We start from the raw sequence: 27,062 nt of genomic DNA, 5'->3' as shown, positions 1-27,062 counted from the left end.
ACCAAGAACCAAATCAAACAGACTAGGGACTACTACAGCATAGAACTGGCCGCTTGGAGTAATGGAGCCTACAAGGTTATCTACGAGCTTTGCTAATGTTGCTACTAAGCATAAGGTTAGAGCTACTCATGAAGTTTAATAGGTGGGATTATGTGGCAGCTGCTAGCCAGACCAGTTTCTGGTTTTGGCTCAGCTGGAGGGGCAAAAGGAAACCCGTCAATCAGCAACTTTACTCAAGTAGACCAAATAACAAATAGCTTAGTCCAGCGAGACTGAGAGAACACCTGACCGACCCAACCGTACCCCGGTACCGTAGCCCGGCCGGACCAGAAGACTGACAACAGCTGAACCAAACTGATTGGTGATCAAACAGAAAGAACTAGCGAGTCTCCAAATTAGAGAGGTAGGCCCTTTGCATACAAAAAGAACCACAGGAACAGAGCTGATCATTTACTCCAGGAGCTTCGATATGCATAGTACTTCCATTGCAAACAATTTCGCTCTAACTTTCTATCACATAAATATACCAGTTAATTACCAACTTGAAGTCCTTGGTTCTCGCTGGTTTGGAAAAGTAAATTGGTCTCTGGAGATTCTTTAGTACAATAAATTTTCACATTTTTGACGAACTTTATCCAAACTTGCATATAGTTGCATATAAAATTATTGGTGTTTAAAAGTTCTATCTGGTTCTCGAAAGCCAGCTTCTAAAAACATCCACCTTTAGGCTATCAGATTAAAAATGAACAAAGGTTTTGGGCATCACTGGGTCTACTAATGAGACTGTAATATATGCAACTACAAAATTATATATCTTCAAATGCATTTGTATTTACAAAACTGATTAGGAATTCATTAAAACGTTGACAATGCAAAACAATGTTACATTTTCATTAACCTCTCTAATGGTGCTGCTCTGGTTCATGAACCAGTCGCTCGAACGGCTATTTGAATTAAAACAACCTTCAGACACTAAAGTAACATTTTGGGTTTTCAATAATTCAAAACCTAGGTTTAACTTCATTTCAACAGAAAACCTATATTTTTATTTGGTTTTTTTTTGTGTCAAGTATTATACTAAGCTTAGCGGTAATAATTTGTCTCTTATTGAGTTCCAAGCACCATTAGTTAACCTTTTAAACTAGATGGAAATATTCTATACACTTCACAATTATTTTAAAATGTTGTTTTCAGTTAGTGCCACTTAAAACCGATAATGCTTGACTGCTTAGGCAGCCATACTGTTATATGTTTGTTTAAGAATATTCTATTTTTTTATTCAATATATTTGTATAACATACATATAGCTTGAAGAAAGCTTAAAGCTTCTTCTCATTGCTAATTAAATGCTGTAGCAAGGGTGGAAAATCAGCTAATTCTTTTTCATGAATGCCGTTTGGTATTTTTCCATTTTCAAAATCTTTTAACAGTACTCATGAGATGTTACTGCATAAAAAAGCTCTCAAGTAATAATTCCAGATTATGTTATTGTTTGTTGTGACATCGCATAAACTTTAACATTTACTTTTGGATTTTTATGAATCTCTCTTTTTTTTGCCATTTTTATCTGTTACCATCAGCTGTTCAACCTAACGTTACAACTATCACACAAACCTTATGTTATTATATATACTTTTCAGTTCAGCTTTTTAAATTGAAAGCAAAAACACTATAACTTTTACCATCATTCTAGTTTACAGAAAAATGATGATTTCAAGTAAATTTTTGGCTATCGGATTGAAAATGAAATAGCTCCCGGCATCACTGAACTGCAATACTGCCGAGACCGTAATATATGCAAATACTGAAATATTATCTTTAAATACATTTCTATTATCACAACCAGTTAGGAATTCATTAAAACGTTGACAATTGCAAAGCCATGTTATGTTCTCACATACCTCTCTGCTGGTGCCGCTCTGCTTCACGAACCAGCTGCCCAAATGATCGGTTGTGATTCCAACTAGAACAACCTTCCGACTCTAAATTAACAGTTTTGGTTTCCAATAACACAAAATCTAGGTTTCATTTCATTATAAGAAAAAATCTATATTTTTCATTTGGTTTTGTGGTGTCAAGTATTACACTAAGCAGGAATAAGTTGTGTCCTACCGACTCTCAAGCACCTGTTAACGCCTCTTAAACTAGATGGAAGTATTCTATAAACTGAACAATTATTTTAAAGTGTTATTTTCCCTTAGTGTCACATAAAATTGATAATTTTTGGCTTTTTATGCTGCCCTACAGATATATGTTTGTTCAAAAATACTCTGGTAACATAGCTTGAAGAAAATTGGATTATTTCATATATTGTTAACTAAATGCTTTGATTAGAGTACAAAGTCAGCCAATTTTTTCTATGATGGCTGTTTTATGTTTTTTTTCATTTTGTAAATTTTTTGACATCACTTATGAGATGTTGCAGCATAACCAAAAGCTCCCAAGTGATACCAAAATATGTTACTGTTTGTTGTGACATTGCATTAACTTTCACATTCACTTTAGGATTTTTATGAAGCTTTTTTCTTTTTGCTACTTTTATCTGTTACCATTAGAAGATCAACATAAAAGTAAAACTATCACACAAACCTTATGTTAGTATATATACTTTTCAGTCAAGGTTTTTAAATAGAAAGCAGAAACACTAAAACTTTTACAGTCATTTCAGTTTACACAAAATTGATTATCTCAAGTATAGGAAACTGCTGGCTATCAGAATGAAAATGAAAAAGTTCTCGGCGTCACCGGGCCTAATGCTGAGACTATTATAGATGCAGATATTGAAAATATATCTTCGAAAACATTTTAAATTCAAAACCAGTTAGGAATTTATGAAAACGTTGACAATACAAAGCCATGTTAAATTTTCACTTACCTCACCGATGGACGATGGTGTTGCTCTGCTTCAGGAATCAGTCGCCCAAATGACCAGTTGTGATTCCAATTAGAACAACCTTCTGACACTAAAATAACATTTTTTGGTTTCCAATAATACAAGGCCAAGGAATAATTTCATTTTAAGAAAAAATCTATATTTTTCATTTGGTTTTGAGGTGTCAAGTATTGCACTAAGCAGGAATAGGACGTGTCCTATCGACTCTCAAGCGCATGTTAACACCTTTTAAACTAGATGGAAATATCCTATAAACTGAACAATTATTTTAAAATGTTATTTTCCGTTAGTGTCACTTGAAATCGATAATGCTGGCTGGTACATTTGCCTTACTGTTATGTTTGTTCAGGATTATTCTTATAATATAGATTGAAGAAGATTAGAAGCTCCCATGTATCGCTAACTAAATGCTTTTAGTAGGGTAAAAAGTAAGCTATTTTTTTCGTGAACGCTGCTTGATGTTTACTGCATTCTCAGAAATCCTTGACATCACTTATGATATGCTAAAGCTCTTAACCCTTTCAGTCCTGATCTTTACTGTTTCGGGAGAAGTTGTGTTCCCTTTGGCTTGAGACCAACTATTTCGGGACACATTCTGAGTAACTTTATTGATACTCATTATATGTAGATCATTTTTAGAGCTTTATTTCAAAATATAAGAGTCCGTTGTTTATTTTGATACCAGAATTGTGATTGGATAAAGACATTCTACCAGGCCAATCCTGTGTTAGATTTTAACTTCTTCAACTCTGGAGGTCGCCATTTTGAGTACATTTACCGAAAGCCGTTGCTAGATTTCTGAGTCCTTCTAACATAAATATAAGTTCAGATGAAAAATTCAGCAATGAAAACGATTCACAACAACAGAATGATAAATTATTAGCAGCATAAGGTAAGTTCTAAATGTACTACAGCAGAATTTTTGAATTAATATATTTTTTTATTTTGAAATTTTTTTTCTAGCTGATATAACTTTTTATAGTTTTGATAGATACAAATGGCATAGTAAATCCATTTACTTTTAGATATTGTTGTGCAAGAAATTTGGAAGCCATAAAATTATGCCGTTTTTATATAATAATTATTATTATCGTTATGCTGTTTCTTGTAGGTGAGGTTCGAAATGTAAGTGATGATTCTTTTACTAGTGGCAATGATTGTATGCCCACAGCGTCCACACATGTCAGTGATTACCAGCAACAGATAGTTATAGTTAATGAACATTTATTTTATACCTTTTTGATAAACTTTATTTTCTACTTGTTTTGATACACATTCTTTTTACACATTTTAAGAAATTCATTATTCACATTCATTATTACACATTCTACACATTTTAAGAATTCATTGCATCTCACATAGCTCAAGGGTTACTTTATTGTCTGGTGAATGGAAAGTTCTGAGATCAATTCTTCTACATTACGAATTTTCCATTGCTAGATACTACCCACTATAGCTGGGCAGCCCGAACGACAGACGATAAACTTTAAGATATATATACAGTTCATTTACACTATTCATATACGATATATATGCTATATATGTTATTTATAGCTAATACATCAAAATTTGTATGAATGTTTGTAGATTGTAAATAATTTAATAAGACTTATTGATTGGACAAGTAATACACAATAAGCTGCAAATATGAATGTATAAGGAAAATTCTATACAAAAAATCACTCAAGTGATTATGAAACAAATTGTACAAATTGTGAAAATTTGTAAAAAATGTACATAGCTTATAGCACCCGTGTTTATTTAGAGTATTGTACAAGTGACTATAAAAGGTATGGTACAAATAATTGTCAAAGGCGTGGTAGAAGGAATTGTGAAATGAATAATATATGCAGGTGATTATACAGTCATTACACATGAGATTATACGAGTGATTATACTAGTAACTAGAGCTGGTATAATACAAAATATTGTATGAGATAGTACGCCAGGGATCATACAGGATATCATACAAGGTATCATATAATACAAGATATCATAGAACATGCAAGGTGCAATAAAATATATGAGTAGGAAAATAAAACATACTTAAGCATGGAACTCATTCAATTATAACGAAATGACAATAAAAGTAATAATAATATTTTCACGAAATTTTAATGGCTAGACGAAGGATACCAAAACCAAACATGGATTTAAAACTTACAGAAACAGAAGCATGCAGAAGTAGAATAAGTGCCTGAAATGAAACTTGATACCTGCAGCAGTACGTTTAAGTGCCAGTTAATACTTTTATTACATTATTTTTTTTACCTTACAGCCTGAAGAAAAAGAAACATTTCACCAAAATTTTCGCATCATCATTATAATACTAGATCTATATGGTTTCACCAAACTGTGCATTACACTATTGTAAATATTCTATAGTTCGTAATGTATACTTAGAATCATGATTTTTAATAGTTTAACACATTTATTAGGGTTTTAGTAAAATAAGTATTTAAAAATGTTTACCGCTGAATAACTGATGAGTTGATGAACCAAAAAAGTTGTTTGCAAAATGTTTAAAAAAAAATTCGACATAACCTTTCATACTTAAGAAACATCAGCATACACCGCTGACCTCCTAGACTGCATGAAATTAGTTTGCTCTTAAGAATAAAAGAAGATTTTTTTAACTTTTGAATGCGATGAAAATGAATTATATAAAACCTTTGATACGTTAAAAGCAAGCGAGTTTGAATTTTGTGTAGTGAATTTTTAGTAAGAGCTTTCCGTAACACAAGCTTTCAGTTTGTACATATGGAAATACATTTATTTACATGACTGTATCAATAAATATTTTTTGCGCAAATACAAGTGAAATGCATTGAACTGCTGTTCTTAATCATTTCAAAATGCTGTATAACAATGCTTGAGACATGAAGGTAAGTAGACCATATGTTATCATCTTGGGAGTCAATATCCTTACAGCAACCATGATTGCTGATGTGAGATTGGAAACATAGCCAGCTTAGAAGCAGATTGAAGTTTCGACTCTTATTGATCACTACTAACAACTAACCTGTATGAGAATAACAGTGGACTATCGCCGTGCAATCTCTTCTGGTTTTTCTAACCTTTCAAAGTGTTTCCTGGCATTCTTGATGTTCATTAAAGTGGCTGCTGATGCTAAAACCACCAAATCATAAATTACATAACATCTCTTAAAACTACCAACTCATACTTTGCCAAGGATATCCTAAAATTCTCCACAAACTATGCGTACAACAACTTGCTTCAGAAAAAATACACCATACTATGTAAAAGTTACAGATTGACAGCGATGAAACCAAACAAACTCAAGCAGTAAATGCTATAGCTGTTCTGCAAAAATTGAAAAAATTGTAATAAAGAAGAAGCAAAATTTGGTTTAGAGACCAGTGTTAACTTTATCATGATGAACTTAGACGTTAATCTATTAGTAAATGCAAATTTGAAAACCTTATAATTACGTAGGCCTTTCTTTTCAGCTCTGACCCTTTGTAGAATTTAAAAAAGATTTACAATTTTTACAATTAAAAAAAAGATTTTATTTTAGAATTAACTTGATTGCCTTCCCTTCTGGCTTTAAAGTTACTGGCCTTGGCCTTCATTGCGTTCAGACCAGAATAAAAGCTAAGAGATTTGGGTTCATAGATACACTTCAGAGGAAAATGATCCTTTGCTTCTACCAACAATGAAAACCCTGAAACACAATGGCCACCAATTTTTTTTCAAATCGAAAAGTAGCTTGTAGACTTTTTAACACATCTGACAAACAATTCTACATAAATATTTTTCAAAATTAATGAAAATACCTATGTTTATCAGTGTGTGTTAAAAGTAGGTTACAAACTAAATTCCAGGTTGTTACCTTTTTCATAGTGAACAACCCCATTTCTTTGATTGTTGAAGCTACTGTTCAATAATTCTGTTATTATTTATTAGGTTCTTATATATTCAACCATTAGGTAAAAAAAATATTTTAAAACTTCAAGTAGATCAAAGGTTGCATCAATTAAAGATGATGTTTCCAGAAACATCAAGAAAAAACAAATTGGATCACGGTTTGTCTCCAGTTCAAATTTCGGTAAGTGTGACCTTGGTATAAAACATCTGAGACAAAACAAACCCTTAGGTATGAAAGTAATAACACAATTCTGGCTGCTGATCCTAGCTTCAAACATGGCCACCATAAAATATGTAGGGTGTATGTGAACAGATGACAGCCATACAAACTTACATATTGTTACGTCGAACATGATCAACATTATATATGCGTTAGAGGTGAAGAGGTCAATAAATGCCGTGAACTTTCCATTTCTACAAAAAAACACAAGATTACATGTTAAGCAAGCCCTGTGAATTTAGTTTGACAAACAGCAAACGATGCTCAAGGTTTATCCACCGATGAGTATGGGTAGTTGGTGACTAAACCGGCTCCCCCATATGCGCTCCAGCATGGATGAAGAGGGTGGCTAGCACTCCTGCAATACTAAAAATTAAACCTGACATAGCATGGAGGAGATCCTCTAAGAGCCAATAGCCCGCTAGCTAAAGATGTCGTCTAAAAAAAAAACACCCAACAGAAGGCAATCCACCGTTGAAACCTGTCAAAAAAGGCATGGTTACAGGAAGATTATCATCCTCACAGGGTGTGCTACTCAGAGACAAAGACAGAGAGAGGGAAGGAAAGAAAGGGAGAGGGATGAAGGGAGGATGAAGGGAGAGGGGGAGAGAGAGAGAGAGAGAGAGAGAGAGAGAGAGAGAGAGAGAGAGAGAGGAAGGGGGGAAGAGAGGAAGGGGGGAAGAGAGGAAGGGGGAGAGAAGAAGGGGAGGAAGGGGGAGAGGGAGGAGGGAGAAAGGGGGAGAGAGAAAATGGGGAGAGAGAAAGGAAGGGGAAGAGAGAGAGAGGGGAAGAGAGGGAGAAGGGGGAACGGAGAGAGAGGGAGGGAGAGAGTATGGCATGCTATACTCACCTGAGGAAGAGAGGAAGGGGGAGAGGAAGGAGGAGAGAGGAAGGGGGAGAGAGAGAATGGGGAGAGAGAAAGGAAGGGGAAGAGAGAGAGAGAAAGGAAGAGAGAGAGAAGGGGGAACGGAGAGAGAGAGAGAGGGAGAGAGTATGGCATGCTACACTGACCTGACTTCCATGCTCTGAAATGATGCAGCCAACTTGCTGCAACTCAGTTTGAATTGTTTGATGATGTTGGAAATCTTCTCAAACCTATGGCTATCCCTGTGTTCCCTCAGAGTACAGTGTGATATTACCTGAAAATAACACGTCCAGATGGTAACCTCACAAACCAAACTCTCAGACCTTGCTTAAATGTTACCCTCTTAATTTCTACCTCATTCTAATCCCTCTTCAACTAAAATCTCAGCAGCCATGTTGCAGCAACTCAAAGTCAGAGTCTAGATGTTCATCATGCCAAGGTGTCATGTAAATGCACCGCTTGTATTCCTAATATTTACTACCATAAGAAGCGTGTCCCTATGCCTGAAGCCAGTGCTAGAAAAAAATGACTGCACTACACAAGAATTGAACCCGAGTATTAGATCCCTAGCCAAGCGCTACTATCTGCACCACTTGACCACCTTACAGCATCACAGAATAATTGTGCACATAATTACTACACAAGATGATCCTAAAAGGTGCGCGGGACTGCCAGCATACTAGTAGTCATAGATATCCAGTTTACATCAAATGCAATTAAAGGGAGTTGAAAAAGTGATCCTGTGAGGATTGTTTTTGTACCAGCAATTGAAACAGAAATTGTAATGTTACAATTTCTGCTTCAATTGCTGGTACAAAAACAATCCTGTGTATGCTGGCTTTTTAATGCTTGTAAATTGTGCTGTTCAGCACAATTTACAAGCATTAAAAAGTCAGCATACACAGCTGGGCATCTACTTCGAGTACATGTTAAACAATACCACTTTTTCCTACCAAGTGGTTTCTAAAATGGCTTTGGTCTGTAATAAATGATGCCAGATGTTGCTAAAGCGGCGTGCCCGCAGCAAATAAGTTAAGATAAATGCATAAGTTAAAAAAGCCAGTGCACACCATCGCTCAAACCGACAATTAGCTGCGCGATTGACTGAAACGATGGGCTGCTATGACGTCAGAATATTCTGGCATCTTTGGAATGGGTAAGAAGGGCGTCCAAACCGCTTTGGTAGTAGTGCATATCTTTCTCAAGCTCCTGGCTTTCCACGTCAATTTGAATTTTATTGCGGGCCATAACCACATAGTAATTTTCACTTTGTGAACATAGGTAGTAAATTAAAACAACTAAAACACGGTTTTCCATCATAATATCCTTCTTTTAGGTGTTTTTCAAAGGTGGGAACACATTAATATGTATTTAGCTGTTTTATATAGGAAGTAGGGCTTAGGGATTCGAGAAAATTGACATATGAGCTCAGTCCCAAAATGCATTAAAATCATGGAGCTCTGGTTTGACTGTAATTTCCAAATTATATTGCATGCAATAAGATATAAGATATCTCATTTACATAAAATAGCCTAAGTCATCTAAGGCTACTAGTTTACCATGAATTTTCAAAAGCAAATCATCCTGATTTGACTAAATCAACCACTCATTCCTCCATTGTAAACCTTATCCAAATGGTTTATGAAGATTTCAACTTATAATCAAGCATTAAACTCGGTTCTTAAGAAGTCTGTCATTTCAATAAATCTAGTGAACTCAGTTCCGCAGGAAAACCTTTATACCTGGTCACGTTGGTCTTCCTGAACCAGGTCCATCTTGTGCACTAGACAGAATATTCTGGCATCTTTGGAATGAGTAAGAAGGGCGTCCAAACAGCTTTGGTAGTAGTGCATATCTTTCTCAAGCTCCTGGCTTTCCACGTCAAACACATATATTAATGCCTGCAAAAAGTTGGCAATATTATAATTAGCTTAAAAGCCAGTGCACACCATCGCTTAAATCGACAATTAGCTGTGCGATTGCCTGAAACGATGGGCTGCTATGATGTCATTTTGCAATGAGCAGCCCACGTAACTGTTGCTAGCGACGATGTGATGGACTTTCAACATGTTTAAGTTTGAAACCGATGATCGCAACTTTTAGCATCTTGATTGGCTGACAACAAAAGGACTCGTGATATTGCCAATGCAGTTTCGTAATTTCTAATTGGTTGTTGGTTAGCGATCACCTACAGATAATCACTCATAGTGTCAACACCTTATCGTTGATGATGGCATAAAAACAGCTAATCATTGCTGTCCATCGCACAGCTAAATGTTGATTTGAGCGATAGTGTGTACGGGCCTTAACATGGACTTGCTAAGATTTTGTTTGTTCATTTCATCAATAGGAAAATGGAACGAAAAATTAAAGTAATAAACACATCACATGGTTGTCAACATAAGATTGTATAATTAATTTCTAATTATGAACAATAAATATAACAAAGGAGGTGATGATGAGGCCTATAGGCAACGGTGAACCGGTCAATGCACAGCCCAATTAGATGATAGCAGAAAAAAGACTCTCACTCCCGCTCCAGAAGATTAACTCTTAGACTACTTTTAAATTCTAAAATGGTCCTATGTTTTTAACATATATAGGTTGTTGATTCCAAATCGCTGATTCTTGATATGTTGTTTTTTGATGACTGGCAGTGGAGCTAGATGGTGGAATGGGCCTATTTATAAAACTTTGTCTCGTAATTTTTACAGGCACAATGTTTTGAAAAAAATCTTGAATTGCTATAAAAGCATGAGGCAAAGTACGATATTTATATAACCAAAAACTGTCAACAAGTTTTAAGATATGAAAAAGCTCTTTATTACGATATAGAAAATCTTTTTCACAAATAATATGAACTAGCCTTTTTTGAAAGAGAAATAAAGGATTTAAGTACACAGCTGGAGCATTTCTCTACACATCAACGCAGTAAGTTAGTTTGGAGTTTAGATAAGAATTATAAATGAGTAGTAAAATGTATTTAAGAAGACACTTGCAACATCTAAACAATAACCCTGAAATAGGACGTACTTTTAATTTTTGATTAAAATTTCAATTTCTATTTCCCATATTTTGGTTGCGTATTAGAGATAGGTCAAAACCTTTATGACAAAGATGCACAGGTGCTACCATAAAAATATGACTGATGGAATCATGCTGGAGATGCAGCGGTATTTTAATATTAATGGTATCCAGGCATTGCGGTTGTCGAGATGTTAAGAGGACCGATAAGTCCAAAATCTCCATGAAGGTGGACTTACAAAGGGGTTTGTAGACTATCAGAAAATATCAGTCTTTCTCAATCTTTTGTAATTGCTTTTGATAATTGAGGTGATCTGACTGCCAAGATGTTTCAAGATTAAAATTGACAAAACTTGATCATAGGTAAAATAATTAGGAGAAACATGCTAAAATTATGTCACTAAATCTACTGCTGCGGTGTTATTGATATCAAACTATTGTTAAGGTCAAGCGCCTTCCCTTAACTGGCTACTGCAATCCACCCCTGTTTCAGGCAGAGAAAGAGTGTACGAGCTAATGTGAATAAGTTTGTATTTGACTGTAACTGCCACAATCAATGTACAACAGAGGCATTCACAACTCCACTGGGTGCCTGGCCCATCTTGCCAAGTCACCCAATTTACTACCATATAAAATGTGGATATGTACAAAAACAAGTAAAAACATAGCACACGGTCGAAACTGAATATAACAATAATAATATAAAAAGAAGTATAAATATGATTAAATAATTATTGGCATCACCGATTAAAAACGTACAGAGTAATAAGAAATAAGCATATACAACAGACAGGGGAGACGAATCACGATATTTAAAAGGACAAGACAGTATAAGGCATATAGGAGTAAATAAAGTAAATGCAACGTCTGCCACACTTTTGTGTTCAAGTTGCAGCATTACACGTTTCTATTCCGTTGATATCGTAGCTGAAGTGATGTCATAATTGTACATTCATTTGAATCTGAAATTTTTTTTAACCACAATGAAGCTTTGTCAATTTTAATCTTGAAACATCACGGCAGTCAGATCACCTCAAACATCAAAAACAATTGCAATAAATAGAAAAACATTGATAATTTTTGATAAAACCTTCTAAAATTTTATGTGAGTTCATCTTTAAAGGAAAAGGGATGATAAAAAGAACATAAAACAGTAACAACATGACCTGTTTTAAATTCTAGTTTTGTTACAAATTGCGGGCTATATGGCCTAAAATAACATGTGCCACTTTTGAATTGACTTTGAACATGAATGTCAACTTTCGATGAAAAGAGGTCAAATCTCTGAGACTTAATTAATCTCACAACGGTTTAAAAGAATAAATAAACCGACACTGTTAGAGATAAGCGAGTTACCTCTACGTGTTTGAATATGCTATCTCTTTGGCTCACAAAGTATTGCTCCATAAAGGCCTCCCGTCTGAAATAACAGAACAAGGTAGTACGGAAGTGAACAGTTGTGGAAGTAACTGATACAAATGACTAGGTTCAGATTATCGCCCACAATTGATGTGAAATCAAAGGTAGCCTACAAACAAAATGTCTAGTAATACCCTGCAAATAAAATTTGCATTATTGTACATTATTGTACATATTGAGCAAAAAAAATTTGCATTATTGTACATTATTGTATATATTGAGCAAATAAAATTTGCATTATTGTACATTATTGTGTATATTGAGATAGCAAAACTGAAATTAAAAACAAGTTCAAAAATTGAGTAACAAGTGAGCAACTACTTCACTGCTGCCTCTGACAAAAGGAATTCCATGAACACCCGTTAATACGATTGCTGATCTATATAGATCAGTGTTTGTTGGTCTGTTGTATGTCCAGTTTTAGCGATAAAATACACACTTACAGCATTTGATAGGGTTTGGAACAAAAAATTGCTTCGCACTGGAATTAAACTGGTTTCGCAGACAGGTGCGCTAACCACTGCACCATACGTCCACTTTGCCATACTATGGAATAGTTGTGAACATGCTTATTACACCTGCCAATTTTTAATGACGCACAAGACTAGTGTACTAGAAAAAAATACAGGGCCAGACTTCCCCAAAATGCTATAAATATATTAGCCTAATGGCCGGCATTGCCAGCAATAAAAGTCTTTGGAAAGAAAATTCATTTTTGTTTAACATATTCAGCATTCACCATTTTAACTTCTAAACCTGACATCTCGAGAAAAGTGTTCTGTGCAGTTTAAAGAAATTAGGGAAAAATAATGCTGAATGCCAATACAAATGCTAATACAATACAACATAATGGTAATAACAATGCTGATTCAATACAACATTCTGCTAACAACAATGTTGATGCAATACAACATAATTCTAATAACAATGCTGATGCAATACAACATAATGCTAAAAACAATGCTGACTCAATACAGCATAATGCTCATAACAATGCTGATGCAATACAACATAATGGTAATAACAATGCTGACTCAATACAACATAATGCTAATAACAATGCTGATGCAGTACAACATAATGCTAATAACAATGCTGATGCAATACAACATAATGCTAAAAACAATGCTGACTCAATACAACATAATGCTAATAACAATGCTGATGCAATACAACATAATGGTAATAACAATGCTGATGCAATACAACATAATGGTAATAACAATGCTGATGCAATACAACATAATGGTAATAACAATGCTGATGCAATACAACGTAATGCTAATAACAATGCTGACGCAGTACAACTTAATGCTAATAACAATGCTGATGCAATACAACGTAATACTAATAACAATGCTGATGCAATGCAACATAATGTCACTAACAGTACTGAAGTGATACAACATAATGGTAAAAACAATGCTGATACAATGCAGCATAATGCTAATACAAATGCTAATACTGACTTGATGATCTGACCATATATTCACCTTTTAATATACTTTGAGAAAGAAATTGGACTTGTCTACCCTTGGTTTGCTCATATTTGATAACACGAGTAACATTTGCGAAAATTAAATATTATGCAGCTTTTGCTTGGCAATATTAAAAAAAATATTCTTAGTAATATTTGGCATTAAGGATATCATTCGTTTTATAGAACTAACAAGTATATAAAAGGTGTCTGTTACATTTGTATTTCATAAACTGGATAGCAAAAAGTAAGTCTTAGCCTGTGAGCACTGGCTCTGAGTAACAAGATCTAATAAATAACAATGACTACTAGACAGCGGCTGCTCTCTATATCTGCTATGTTTTCTCTATATGCTCCACTCTCTAGAGTTTTACCAATTTCTCACATACATGATTGGTAGCATCTGATTTATATATGTTATTATTGACACCATGAAGACTTCTGAGTGAACCGATTACAGTTAGACCTCAACACGCTTGCAGACCACATTCTGAAACTGACCTGGTATGTTAGCTCTCTGGTATCTCAACTCAATTTGTACTGTGTAAAATATTAAAATGTTAATTTATTGAAATTATTATATTTTATAATTACAATTATTATGAATCTATGTACTGAAATAAATTTGTTTCCACCTACTAAACAAAAACCAAATGTTATGGAAAATTACAATGAAAAGGTTTTTTTTAATTGTTTTATATCACTACATACACTCACAAAATAACAAATATCTATCTAGTGGTTATGATATGCAATAAAATGCAAACATATTATGTACAGTACTGAGCAGAGTTCCTACCTTCAGGACAGGCTCTAGTGGCTATTAGTGGTGTGAAAGAGACTTGATGGAAACATGTTTGGTAAGCCACACTTTTGTTACACTTTGTTACATAACAACTTTTAAAATTCTAATTAAATCAACGCATCTTAATACACACACATTACAATAAGTTTCCATATTATGTTACACAAAACGTAATTTAAACTTGTCTTTAATGTTTTGTTTTTCTCTTTTAGTTCTCGTGCTCGGTCACTACTACTGCGTGAGTTGTATAATATTTTGGTGTTTCATAAACAACAGGCGTACCCTAAGGTCTTGAATTTTTTGCCTTGCTTTCGACTTCCTTTTATCTTCGATTCTACCAAGCCTATTTAAAACTTTTTAAAAAAGTTCAAGTTTTAAAAACCGAATGATGCTATTTTTACGAGTGGCTTCTCCCTTCATAAGTGGCCAACTAGTAACCACATGGAGAACTGTTTCATATACTTGTATTTAACATTTGCATCCGTATCTGTTAGCAAATATCTGTTCAGAAGTTTTGTCATATCTAAATAATCTCGTATGTCGGGCACTCATATGACTAGGTATAACTGTAGCATTACATATAAGTAAACTATAGAACAACCTTTTAATTATTGATATCTAAATATTGGCATAATGCCAGAAGACAAAAATTTAAAAACAACCAGCGAATAAGGGAACTTCAGAAGGTTTTTAATTAAATTCAAACCAAACTGTAGTTATTTAATAAGTGGAGATTTCATTACAACCTACATAAGGTTGATAATTACATAAACCCTTTAGATATTGTAAAACACTCACACATCTCACACCACTCTGTGTGTCTTATTACTTTCTGAATGGCTAGTCACCCTCTGCTTGTCCAGCCGCTGTCTCCTTGACTATCTATTTTGTTCATGTCCAGCCACTAGTTCAACCAGTTTCACCTCTTCCTGACATACCTAACCGTTTTCTACCAAACTATTTGGGATATTAAACACCAATTCAGACAATCTATTTCAATAGGTCAACATAGCCTAACAACCAAGCCAAAGGATTAAACATTGAGTATTCAATTGGCAGCCATTAGGCCAGGCTACCTTCTCAAAGATATTGCATAATCAACCTCAAGGAGTAGACAGCTGCAGTCAGGACTAGGATTGCACGATAGCACGATAATCGATTGATCGATTGCGATAGTAGATAGTTGTCGTCTCGATATGAATATAGTTGCATATTTTTAGCCAATCGAAACACCCGAAACTAATTTATCGTTATCGAATAATAAAAACTCGTATAACCCAATAGTTATTGCCCTCAGATAGCTCAAACGCATGGTTAACTCGAACAGATTTGTTTGGTCTGTTCTCACGCAATGATAAATTGCTTTAGATCACTCAACCTTAACTTTACTAACAATTTTTTCCCAATGGCTATCAAGATGTTTGTTATCACTTTATAATATCACTTTATTCCAAACCATAGAGATAAACCATCAATTTTTAGTACGTAGTTCTCAGGCGTCATTATTACCATCATCGGCCAAATATTTTCGTTAAGAACTTTTCTAAAGGTTTGCAAAAATCAAATTTCGCCAAATATCCGCTTAGCGATGGCCCTCCGAAAGCAAGAAAAGTGAGCTAATCTTCGAATAAAAAGCGGCAAACTTGATCTTGGTTAAAACGCTCAAAAGAAAAATATGTATTTTCTTTTGAGCATTTCAACAGCAATCAAGTTTTGCCAATGTTAATCTGAAAAAGCCCTGGCAAAAACATCGCCTAAAACAACAAACCAACATCAAGTGATAAAAAAGTCTCTATACTTTCTGACGGAACTTTTAAAACTTTATACTAGAGGCCTTTTAATTTGCAAAAAGCCATCTATGCGTTTGATTTATATATAGTTTGTATATGTACATGTATCTACTAATAAATACATGGACTTGTGACAGTGCTCTAATAACTCGAACACGTTTTCTTATCCCTTCTCACAATCCTCGATCTTTTCAGGGACGATAATACGATAGTTTCACCAACTGCCAAGTCATGCGATAACTATCGGTGAACTCTGTTTGCTCATCAATAATTAGATACTATTGCTTTCGGTGAGACAACTCCAACGATAGTCAATAACACCTTTTTGAACAACAAAGGCCATCCTTAGTCAAAACACACCAATGCTAGTAAACAAAGCTTTGTACCAAACAATTAATTAAAAAAGGAGAATTGGCTTTTTTTGGATAAATTAGCCAATTTTTTGAAGGCCCTGACATTTAACTGGGTCTGCCACAACAAAGGTGAGTTTACCTCCGCACAGTGCTAAAAATGAAGATGTTAGTGCTTTTAATGACATGTGTCACCAACATCAGCACTCTAATTCTTTGCTAACTAGTAAATAATACGCTAGTTAGCAAAGAATTACTACACTTTTTTCTACAAATTTATTTTAGAAATATACATGTATACTATAATAGAAGACTACAGTTCAGCTTCATAGACATTTATAGAACCAATCAGAAAAGAGACAATAATTGATCAGGCATCTGGGTAATGAGATTGAACTGAAATAAGACATTGTGTTAGACAGCAAACTCTGTAAGAGATTATACTTACCACTAACCTGGCAGTCTAGTCAGCCATGAGAAATCATCAAATATAATAATAATCTACAACAAATGATTAGCATATACAATAGTGTCAGAGTTGGACAACCCGGAGGTTGTGGGTTCAAATCTCTAACGAGTCACTCTTTTTCCAATATCAAACCACGGCTTTGGACATATACAGCTTTTATTACAGTAATAAAGATAATCGAAAATATTCAGTGCACGAGGAGTTGCTCTCATATGACTGTTAATGATTGAATTGTTTTTATTTTTTACTACACAAAAGACTACATCTCCTGAAGATTACAGAATATCTAGTTTTACCAATAGTGAAATTATTTCACTTGGTTGGAGGGTGCTTGGATAGTTATGAGTCACCCGCCGGCATTAGGAAAATTATAAAAATAATTTATTAGTTTCGAGTACACAAAATACAGGTTGATTCGCAATTATATGACTTACACAGCTTACTTACAGCTCAGTATTAAAAAGCTGAACTGAAGAACTAGCAGGCGCTACCCATCACTTGACATCTCTAACAGGTGCTTCCTATCACTTGACATCACTAACAGGTGCTACCCATCACTTGACATCTCTAAGAGGTATAAAAACTAGAGCTAACATATATATATATAATGATGTCATGATGAAAGCCATTGGGGTAGAATGGTTAAACATACTTATAAAGATATATCACATGTAACATCATAAACCAATGTCTATGGTACTGTTATTCTTTGATTTTCCAGTAATTAGATTAATTACTTGTTCACACGTGCTTATAACCCTTGTGAAATACTCGATGTTATAAATATTATACCAATTCTTTTTAATAAAAAAAAATATATTAAAAATAATATAATTTTCGTAATAATTATCTGCATAGTTATTCCAAAAGGCCACAAAATGAATGATTCGCGCATGATAGTATGGCAGTTGGTAAACCCGGATGTCGTGGGTTCGAATCCAGGCCGATGCAATCTTTTATGCAACTATCATACCAGAGTAGTATGTAGAGAGCAGATCTACACAAAAAAGTGACGGATCCAGCAGGGGGATAGAAAAAGGGGGTTGCGAATTAAATTGGCTAGGGGTGTAGATTGAATTGCGTGGAGTTGAATGAGATGTTGGGGTTTGGGGGGAAATTGTGGTGTAGAGTAGGGGGTTGAATTCGAGGGGGTATGGATCCGCTCCTGGCGTAATCGGCGGATTATCTGTGGATGAGTCATCCGATTAGTGGGGGTATGAGTCATCCGATTAAACGTGGATTATCGCGGGATTAGTCGGAGAATGTCGGAATGTCGGAATTTCCGGAGAATGTTATATATTTGGTTGAATGAGAGATAAGTTTTTATTATAAAATATAAACTATAAATGTTACAAAAAATTCAAATGCGAAAATCACTTTCGCGAAATTCAATTTCGCGAAATTCAATTTCACGAAAGTTGACTATATAACATATGTGTAATTTCGCGAAAGTTGACTATATAATATATATAGTGTGTAATTTCGCGGAATTGAATTTCGCGGTTGGAGCTCGATAATCTCGATAGGGTTTACAGACGGATTAGATAATTCGGTTAAAGTAAGAACCTCTTATTATTCACTTCGATTGTAAACTTCATAAATTTCTGAAAATTATCCACCACTGTTATGGATCCACCACTTTTTAAAAAGAAAATATATAAATTCACGATACGTTACTAGTCAGTGCTGATTGTTATTGGAGCTTCCGAGGACTCAACTTCACGTACTATGAAATTCGACAATATTTCTGAAAGAATATCCCAATTGAATATAAAACAAAGACGATGTAGAAGACCAACCAAGTCTAGATCAAATAAACCTATGTTATTACAAAGTTCAGTCAGGAAAAGTTCGGTAGTAAAGCGGTTATTTGAATCCGAGGATAGTTATACGGCAGGTGTGAAGAAAACATCGTCACCTACTTCAACAGTTTTTAAAACCGAGAACGTGCAAGAACCATGGAAATGGGTTGATCTAAAAGAGTTGGATATTCCAGCCTCTTTAGAAGTAATACAAGCAAATAAGACTGACGAAAATAACAATAATGAGATTGCTTTGCAATTCGTTATCGAGTGCAAGAGGGAGCGTGTGACATTATGTTCAATCATCAATCCTCAAATGTATAACATTTCCTCATCGTTTCAATGGAGCGTACCAGCTGTCATGATCTTGGATCGAAATGAGATTTATAAGGAGTCTAGGTCTTCTTCAGAATTGAAACTATTTAAGATTGATGGAGCCTGCAATCTGAAGGAATTTAGAGAGAAAATAAGCAAGGATTACAATCTCTGTATATCAAGACATTGATTACTTGAGGAAACTGTTCAGTGATATAATTTTGGTGAAGGAATTGTTAATACGATTGAATTTTATAGTGATTATATGTTGTTATATCGTACAGGATTGAATTTACTATTAACGGATGATTTACCGAATATAAGTTTTGTATAACTTACAATATTTTGCAATTTCGCATGAGATGAATCTAATAAAGATTCGGTTGATTGTACAATTCTCAATGTTTTAAAATGTTGATTGGAAGAAATTTACAAAAAATTCAGTTACTCTCACTACGAAGTCTATATACAACACAATTTTTTTTTGATTTTCGAAGTTGAGAGATCATCATGAGTAATCAGTATATTGAGAATTATTCCATGAAGTGGTAAAGCACCCATGGATCTTTTAATTAGATTAAACTAGTAGACTCGCTAGTTCCATGCACTGTGAGAGATCATCATGAGTAATCAGTATATTGAGAATTATTCCAGGAAGTGGTAAAGCACCCATGGATCCTTTAATTGGATTAAACTAGTAGACTTGCTAGTTCCATGCACCGTGAGAGATCATCATGAGTAATCAGTATATTGAGAACTATTCCATGAAGTGGTAAAGCACCCATGGATCTTTTAATTAGATTAAACTAGTAGACTCGCTAGTTCCATGCACCGTGAGAGATCATCATGAGTAATCAGTATATTGAGAATTATTCCATGAAGTGGTAAAGCACCCATGGATCCTTTAATTGGATTAAACTAGTAGACTTGCTAGTTCCATGCACCGTGAGAGATCATCATGAGTAATCAGTATATTGAGAATTATTCCATGAAGTGGTAAAGCACCCATAGATCCTTTAATTAGATTAAACTAGTAGACTTGCTAGTTTCAAGCGCTGTGAAAGATCATCATGAGTAATCAGTATATTGAGAATTATTCCATGAAGTGGTAAAGCACCCATAGATCCTTTAATTGGATTAAACTAGTAGACTTGCTAGTTCCATGCCATGTGAGGGATCATCATGAGTAATCATCATATTGAGAATTATTCCATGAAGTGGTAAAACACCATAGATCCTTTAATTGGATTAAACTAGTAGACTTGCTAGTTCCATGCACTGTGAGAGATCATCATGAGTAATCAGTATATTGAGATTTATTCCATGAAGTGGTAAAGCACCCATAGATCCTTTAATTGGATTAAACTAGTAGACTTGCTAGTTCCATGCACCGTGAGAGATCATCAAGAGTAATCAGTATATTGAGAATTATTCCATGAAATGGTAAAGCACCCATGGATCCTTTAATTAGATTAAACTAGTAGACTTGCTAGTTCCATGCACCGTGAGAGATCATCATGAGTAATCAGTATATTGAGAATTATTCCATGAAGTGGTAAAGCACCCATGGATCCTTTAATTAAATTAAACTAGTAGACTTGCAAGTACCATGCACTGTAAAAGATCATCATGAGTAATCAGTATATTGAGAATTATTCCATGAAGTGGTAAGGACCCATAGATCCTTTAATTAGATTAAACTAGTAGACTTGCTAGTTCCATGCACTGTGAGGAATCATCATGAGTAATCAGTATATTGATAATTATTCCATGAAGTGGTAAAGCACCCATAGATCCTTTAATTAGATTAAACTAGTAGACTTGCTAGTTACATGCACTGTGAAAGATCATCATGAGTAATCAGTATATTGAGAATTATTCCAAGAAGTGGTAAAGCACCCATGGATCCTTTAATTAGATTAAACTAGTAGACTCGCTAGTTGCATGCACAGTGAGGGATCATCATGAGTAGTCAGTATATTGAGAATAACTACCTGAAGTGGTGAAGCAACCATGGAACTTTAATTAGATTAAACTAGTACACTTGCTAGTTCCATGCACTGTGAGAGATCATCATGAGTAATCAGTATATTGAGAGTTATTCAAGGAAATTGTAAAGCACCCATGGATCCTTTAATTAGATTAAACTAGTAGACTTGCTAGTTCCATGCACCGTGAGAGATCATCATGAGTAATCAGTATATTGAGAACTATTCCATGAAGTGGTGAAGCACACATAGATCCTTTAATTGGATTAAACTAGTAGACTTGCTAGTTCCATGCACTGTGAGAGATCATCATGAGTAATCATTATATTGAGAATTATTCCATGAAGTGGTAAAACACCATAGATCCTTTAATTGGATTAAACTAGTAGACTTGCTAGTTCCATGCACTGTGAGAGATCATCATGAGTAATCAGTATATTGAAAATTATTCCATGAAGTGGTAAAGCACCCATGGATCCTTTAATTGAATTTAACTAGTAGACTTGCTAGTTCCATGCACTGTGAGAGATCATCATGATTAATCATTATATTGAGAATTATTCCATGAAGTGGTAAAACACCATAGATCCTTTAATTGGATTAAACTAGTAGACTTGCTAGTTCCATGCACTGTGAGAGATCATCATGAGTAATCAGTATATTGAGAATTATTCCATGAAGTGGTAAAGCACCCATGGATCCTTTAATTGAATTAAACTAGTAGACTTGCTAGTTCCATGCACTGTGAGAGATCATCATGAGTAATCAGTATATTGAAAATTATTCCATGAAGTGGTAAAGCACCCATGGATCCTTTAATTAGATTAAACTAGTAGACTTGCTAGTTCCATGCACCGTGAGAGATCATCAAGAGTAATCAGTATATTGAGAACTATTCCATAAAGTGGTAAAGCATCCATAGATCCTTTAATTAGATTAAACTAGTAGACTTGCTAGTTCCATGCACTGTGAGAGATCATCATGAGTAATCATTATATTGAGAATTATTCCATGAAGTGGTAAAACACCATAGTTCCTTTGATTGGATTAAACTAGTAGACTTGCTAGTTCCATGCACTGTGAGAGATCATCATGAGTAATCAGTATATTGAGAATTATTCCAAGAAGTGGTAAAACACCATAGATCCTTTAATTGGATTAAACTAGTAGACTTGCTAGTTCCATGCACTGTGAGAGATCATCATGAGTAATCATTATATTGAGAATTATTCCATGAAGTGGTAAAACACCATAGATCCTTTAATTGGATTAAACTAGTAGACTTGCTAGTTCCATGCACTGTGAGAGATCATCATGAGTAATCAGTATATTGAGAATTATTCCAAGAAGTGGTAAAGCACCCATGGATCCTTTAATTAGATTAAACTAGTAGACTTGCTAGTTCCATGCACTGTGAGAGATCATCATGAGTAATCAGTATATTGAAAATTATTCCATGAAGTGGTAAAGCACCCATGGATCCTTTAAGTAGATTAAACTAGTAGACTTGCTAGTTCCATGCACTGTGAGAGATCATCATGAGTAATCAGTATATTGAGAATTATTCCAAGAAGTGGTAAAGCACCCATGGATCCTTTAATTAGATTAAACTAGTAGACTTGCTAGTTCCATGCACTGTGAGAGATCATCATGAGTAATCAGTATATTGAAAATTATTCCATGACGTGGTAAAACACCCATGGATCCTTTAATTAGATTAAACTAGTAGACTTGCTAGTTCCATGCACTGTGAGAGATCGTCATGAGTAATCAGTATATTGAGAATTATTCCATGAAGTGGTAAAGCACCCATGGATCCTTTAATTAGATTAAACTAGTAGACTTGCTAGTTCCATGCACCGTGAGAGATCATCATGAGTAATCAGTATATTGAGAATTATTCCATGAAGTGGTAAAACACCATAGTTCCTTTAATTGGATTAAACTAGTAGACTTGCTAGTTCCATGCACTGTGAGAGATCATCATGAGTAATCAGTATATTGAGAATTATTCCATGAAGTGGTAAAGCACCCATAGATCCTTTAATTGGATTAAAATAATAGACTTGCTAGTTCCATGCCATGTGAGGGATCATCATGAGTAATCATTATATTGAGAATTATTCCATGAAGTGGTAAAGAACCATAGATCCTTTAATTGGATTAAACTAGTAGACTTGCTAGTTTCATGCACCGTGAAAGATCATCAAGAGTAATCAGTATATTGAGAACTATTCCATAAAGTGGTAAAGCACCCATAGATCCTCTAATTAGATTAAACTAGTAGACTTGCTAGTTCCATGCACTGTGAGAGATCATCATGAGTAATCATTATATTGAGAATTATTCCATGAAGTGGTAAAACACCATAGTTCCTTTAATTGGATTAAACTAGTAGACTTGCTAGTTCCATGCACTGTGAGAGATCATCATGAGTAATCAGTATATTGAGAACTATTCCATGAAATGGTAAAGAACCCTTGGATTCACTAATTAGATTTAACTAGTAGACTTGCTAGTTCCATGCACCGTGAGAGATCATCATGAGTAATCAATATATTGAGAACTATTCCATGAAATGTTAAAGCACCCATAGATCCTTTAATTAGATTAAACTAGTAGACTTGCTAGTTCCATGCACTGTGAGAGATCATCATGAGTAATCATTATATTGAGAATTATTCCATGAAGTGGTAAAACACCATAGATCCTTTAATTGGATTAAACTAGTAGACTTGCTAGTTCCATGCACTGTGAGAGATCATCATGAGTAATCAGTATATTGAAAATTATTCCATGAAGTGGTAAAGCACCCATGGATCCTTTAATTGAATTCAACTAGTAGACTTGCTAGTTCCATGCACTGTGAGAGATCATCATGAGTAATCAGTATATTGAAAATTATTCCATGAAGTGGTAAAGCACCGATGGATCCTTTAATTGGATTAAACTAGTAGACTTGCTAGTTCCATGCACCGTGAGAGATCATCATGAGTAATCAGAATATTGAGAACTATTCCATAAAGTGGTAAAGCACCCATAGATCCTCTAATTAGATTAAACTAGTAGACTTGCTAGTTCCATGCACTGTGAGAGATCATCATGAGTAATCATTATATTGAGAATTATTCCATGAAGTGGAAAAACACCATAGTTCCTTTAATTGGATTAAACTAGTAGACTTGCTAGTTCCATGCACTGTGAGAGATCATCATGAGTAATCAGTATATTGAGAATTATTCCAAGAATTGAAAAAGCACCCATGGATCCTTTAATTAGATTAAACTAGTAGACTTGCTAGTTCCATGCACTGTGAGAGATCATCATGAGTAATCAGTATATTGAAAATTATTCCATGAAGTGGTAAAGCACCCATGGATCCTTTAATTAGATTAAACTAATAGACTTGCTACTTCCATGCACTGTGAGAGATCATCATGAGTAATCAGTATATTGAGAATTATTCCATGAAGTGGTAAAGCACCCATGGATCCTTTAATTAGATTAAACTAGTAGACTTGCTAGTTCCATGCACCGTGAGAGATCATCATGAGTAATCAGTATATTGAGAATTATTCCATGAAGTGGTAATGCACCCATGGATCCTTTAATTAGATTAAACTAGTAGACTTGCTAGTTCCATGCACCGTGAGAGATCATCATGAGTAATCAGTATATTGAGAATTATTCCACGAAGTGGTAAAGCACCCATAGTTCCTTTAATTAGATTAAACTAGTAGACTTGCTAGTTTAAAGCACTGTGAAAGATCATCATGAGTAGTCAGTATATTGAGAATTATTCCATGAAGTGGTAAAGCACCCATAGATCCTTTAATTGGATTAAACTAATAGACTTGCTAGTTCCATGCCATGTGAGGGATCATCATGAGTAATCATTATATTGAGAATTATTCCATGAAGTGGTAAAACACCATAGATCCTTCAATTGGATTAAACTAGTAGACTTGCTAGTTCCATGCACTGTGAGAGATCATCATGAGTAATCAGTATATTGAGAATTATTCCATGAAGTGGTAAAGCACCCATAGATCCTTTAATTGGATTAAACTAGTAGACTTGCTAGTTCCATGCACCGTGAGAGATCATCAAGAGTAATCAGTATATTGAGAATTATTCCATGATGTGGTAAAGCACCCATGGATCCTTTAATTAGATTAAACTAGTAGACTCGCTAGTTCCATGCACCGTGAGAGATCATCAAGAGCAATCAGTATATTGAAAATTATTCCATGAAGTGGTAAAGCACCCATGGATCCTTTAATTAGATTAAACTAGTAGACTTGCTAGTTCCATGCACCGTGAGAGATCATCATGAGTAATCAGTATATTGAGAATTATTCCATGAAGGTGTAAAGCACCCATGTATCCTTTAATTAGATTAAACTAGTAGACTTGCTAGTTCCATGCACTGTAAAAGATCATCATGAGTAATCAGTATATTGAGAATTATTCCATGAAGTGGTAAGGACCCATAGATCCTTTAATTAGATTAAACTAGTAGACTTGCTAGTTCCATGCACTGTGAGGGATCATCATGAGTAATCAGTATATTGATAATTATTCCATGAAGTGGTAAAGCACCCATAGATCCTTTAATTAGATTAAACTAGTAGACTTGCTAGTTACATGCACTGTGAAAGATCATCATGAGTAATCAGTATATTGAGAATTATTCCAAGAAGTGGTAAAGCACCCATGGATCCTTTAATTAGATTAAACTAGTAGACTTGCTAGTTGCATGCACAGTGAGGGATCATCATGAGTAGTCAGTATATTGAGAATAACTACCTGAAGTGGTGAAGCAACCATGGAACTTTAATTAGATTAAACTAGTACACTTGCTAGTTCCATGCACTGTGAGAGATCATCATGAGTAATCAGTATATTGAGAGTTATTCAAGGAAATTGTAAAGCACCCATGGATCCTTTAATTAGATTAAACTAGTAGACTTGCTAGTTCCATGCACCGTGAGAGATCATCATGAGTAATCAGTATATTGAGAACTATTCCATGAAGTGGTAAAGCACCCATAGATCCTTTAATTGGATTAAACTAGTAGACTTGCTAGTTCCATGCACTGTGAGAGATCATCATGAGTAATCATCATATTGAGAATTATTCCATGAAGTGGTAAAACACCCATAGATCCTTAATTAGATTAAACTAGTAGACTTGCTAGTTCCATGCACTGTGAGAGATCATCATGAGTAATCAGTATATTGAAAATTATTCCATGAAGTGGTAAAGCACCCATGGATCCTTTAAGTAGATTAAAATAGTAGACTTGCTAGTTCCATGCACTGTGAGAGATCATCATGAGTAATCAGTATATTGAGAATTATTCCAAGAAGTGGTAAAGCACCCATGGATCCTTTAATTAGATTAAACTAGTAGACTTGCTAGTTCCATGCACTGTGAGAGATCATCATGAGTAATCAGTATAATGATAATTATTCCATGAAGTGGTAAAGCACCCATAGATCCTTTAATTAGATTAAACTAGTAGACTTGCTAGTAACATGCACTGTGAAAGATCATCATGAGTAATCAGTATAATGAGAATTATTCCAAGAAGTGGTAAAGCACCCATGGATCCTTTAATTAGATTAAACTAGTAGACTTGCTAGTTGCATGCACAGCGAGGGATCATCATGAGTAGTCAGTATATTGAGAATAACTACCTGAAGTGGTGAAGCAACCATGGAACTTTAATTAGATTAAACTAGTACACTTGC

The 27,062-nt window shown here is 34.7% G+C and overlaps 1 protein-coding gene across 1 annotated transcript; it reads right to left on the bottom strand.

The window, feature by feature from the left end:
* Nucleotides 1-5,936: 5,936 nt before the first annotated feature.
* On the bottom strand, nucleotides 5,937-15,486 carry LOC137402297 (ras-related GTP-binding protein A-like). The gene is made up of 6 exons (XM_068088795.1): nucleotides 15,440-15,486; nucleotides 12,247-12,310; nucleotides 9,609-9,767; nucleotides 8,013-8,140; nucleotides 7,116-7,195; nucleotides 5,937-6,022 (listed from the first exon to the last, which is right to left on the bottom strand). Exons 1-6 carry the CDS (start codon nucleotides 15,484-15,486, stop codon nucleotides 5,937-5,939), a joined length of 564 nt encoding a protein of 187 aa, XP_067944896.1.
* Between the last annotated feature and the right edge of the window lie 11,576 nt (nucleotides 15,487-27,062).

Source organism: Watersipora subatra, chromosome 8, assembly GCF_963576615.1.
Source record: "Watersipora subatra chromosome 8, tzWatSuba1.1, whole genome shotgun sequence".
Taxonomy (NCBI): domain Eukaryota; kingdom Metazoa; phylum Bryozoa; class Gymnolaemata; order Cheilostomatida; family Watersiporidae; genus Watersipora; species Watersipora subatra.
The sequence above is the reverse complement of the archived record's forward strand: the minus strand, read 5'-3'. Positions and strand labels throughout refer to the sequence as shown.

What these genes read in the sequence shown, in the direction of transcription:
- LOC137402297 (XM_068088795.1), bottom strand. Translation starts at nt 15,486, where the DNA reads ATGAACAAAATAGATAGTCAAGGAGACAGCGGCTGGACAAGCAGAGG. An exon ending in AGGAAGACCAACGTGACCAG is followed by an intron (nt 8,141 to 9,608) that starts GTATAAAGGTTT and finishes TGTTATTTTCAG; the next exon opens with GTAATATCACACTGTACTCT. An exon ending in TTTCAGAGCATGGAAGTCAG is followed by an intron (nt 7,196 to 8,012) that starts GTCAGTGTAGCA and finishes GTTTTTTTGTAG; the next exon opens with AAATGGAAAGTTCACGGCAT.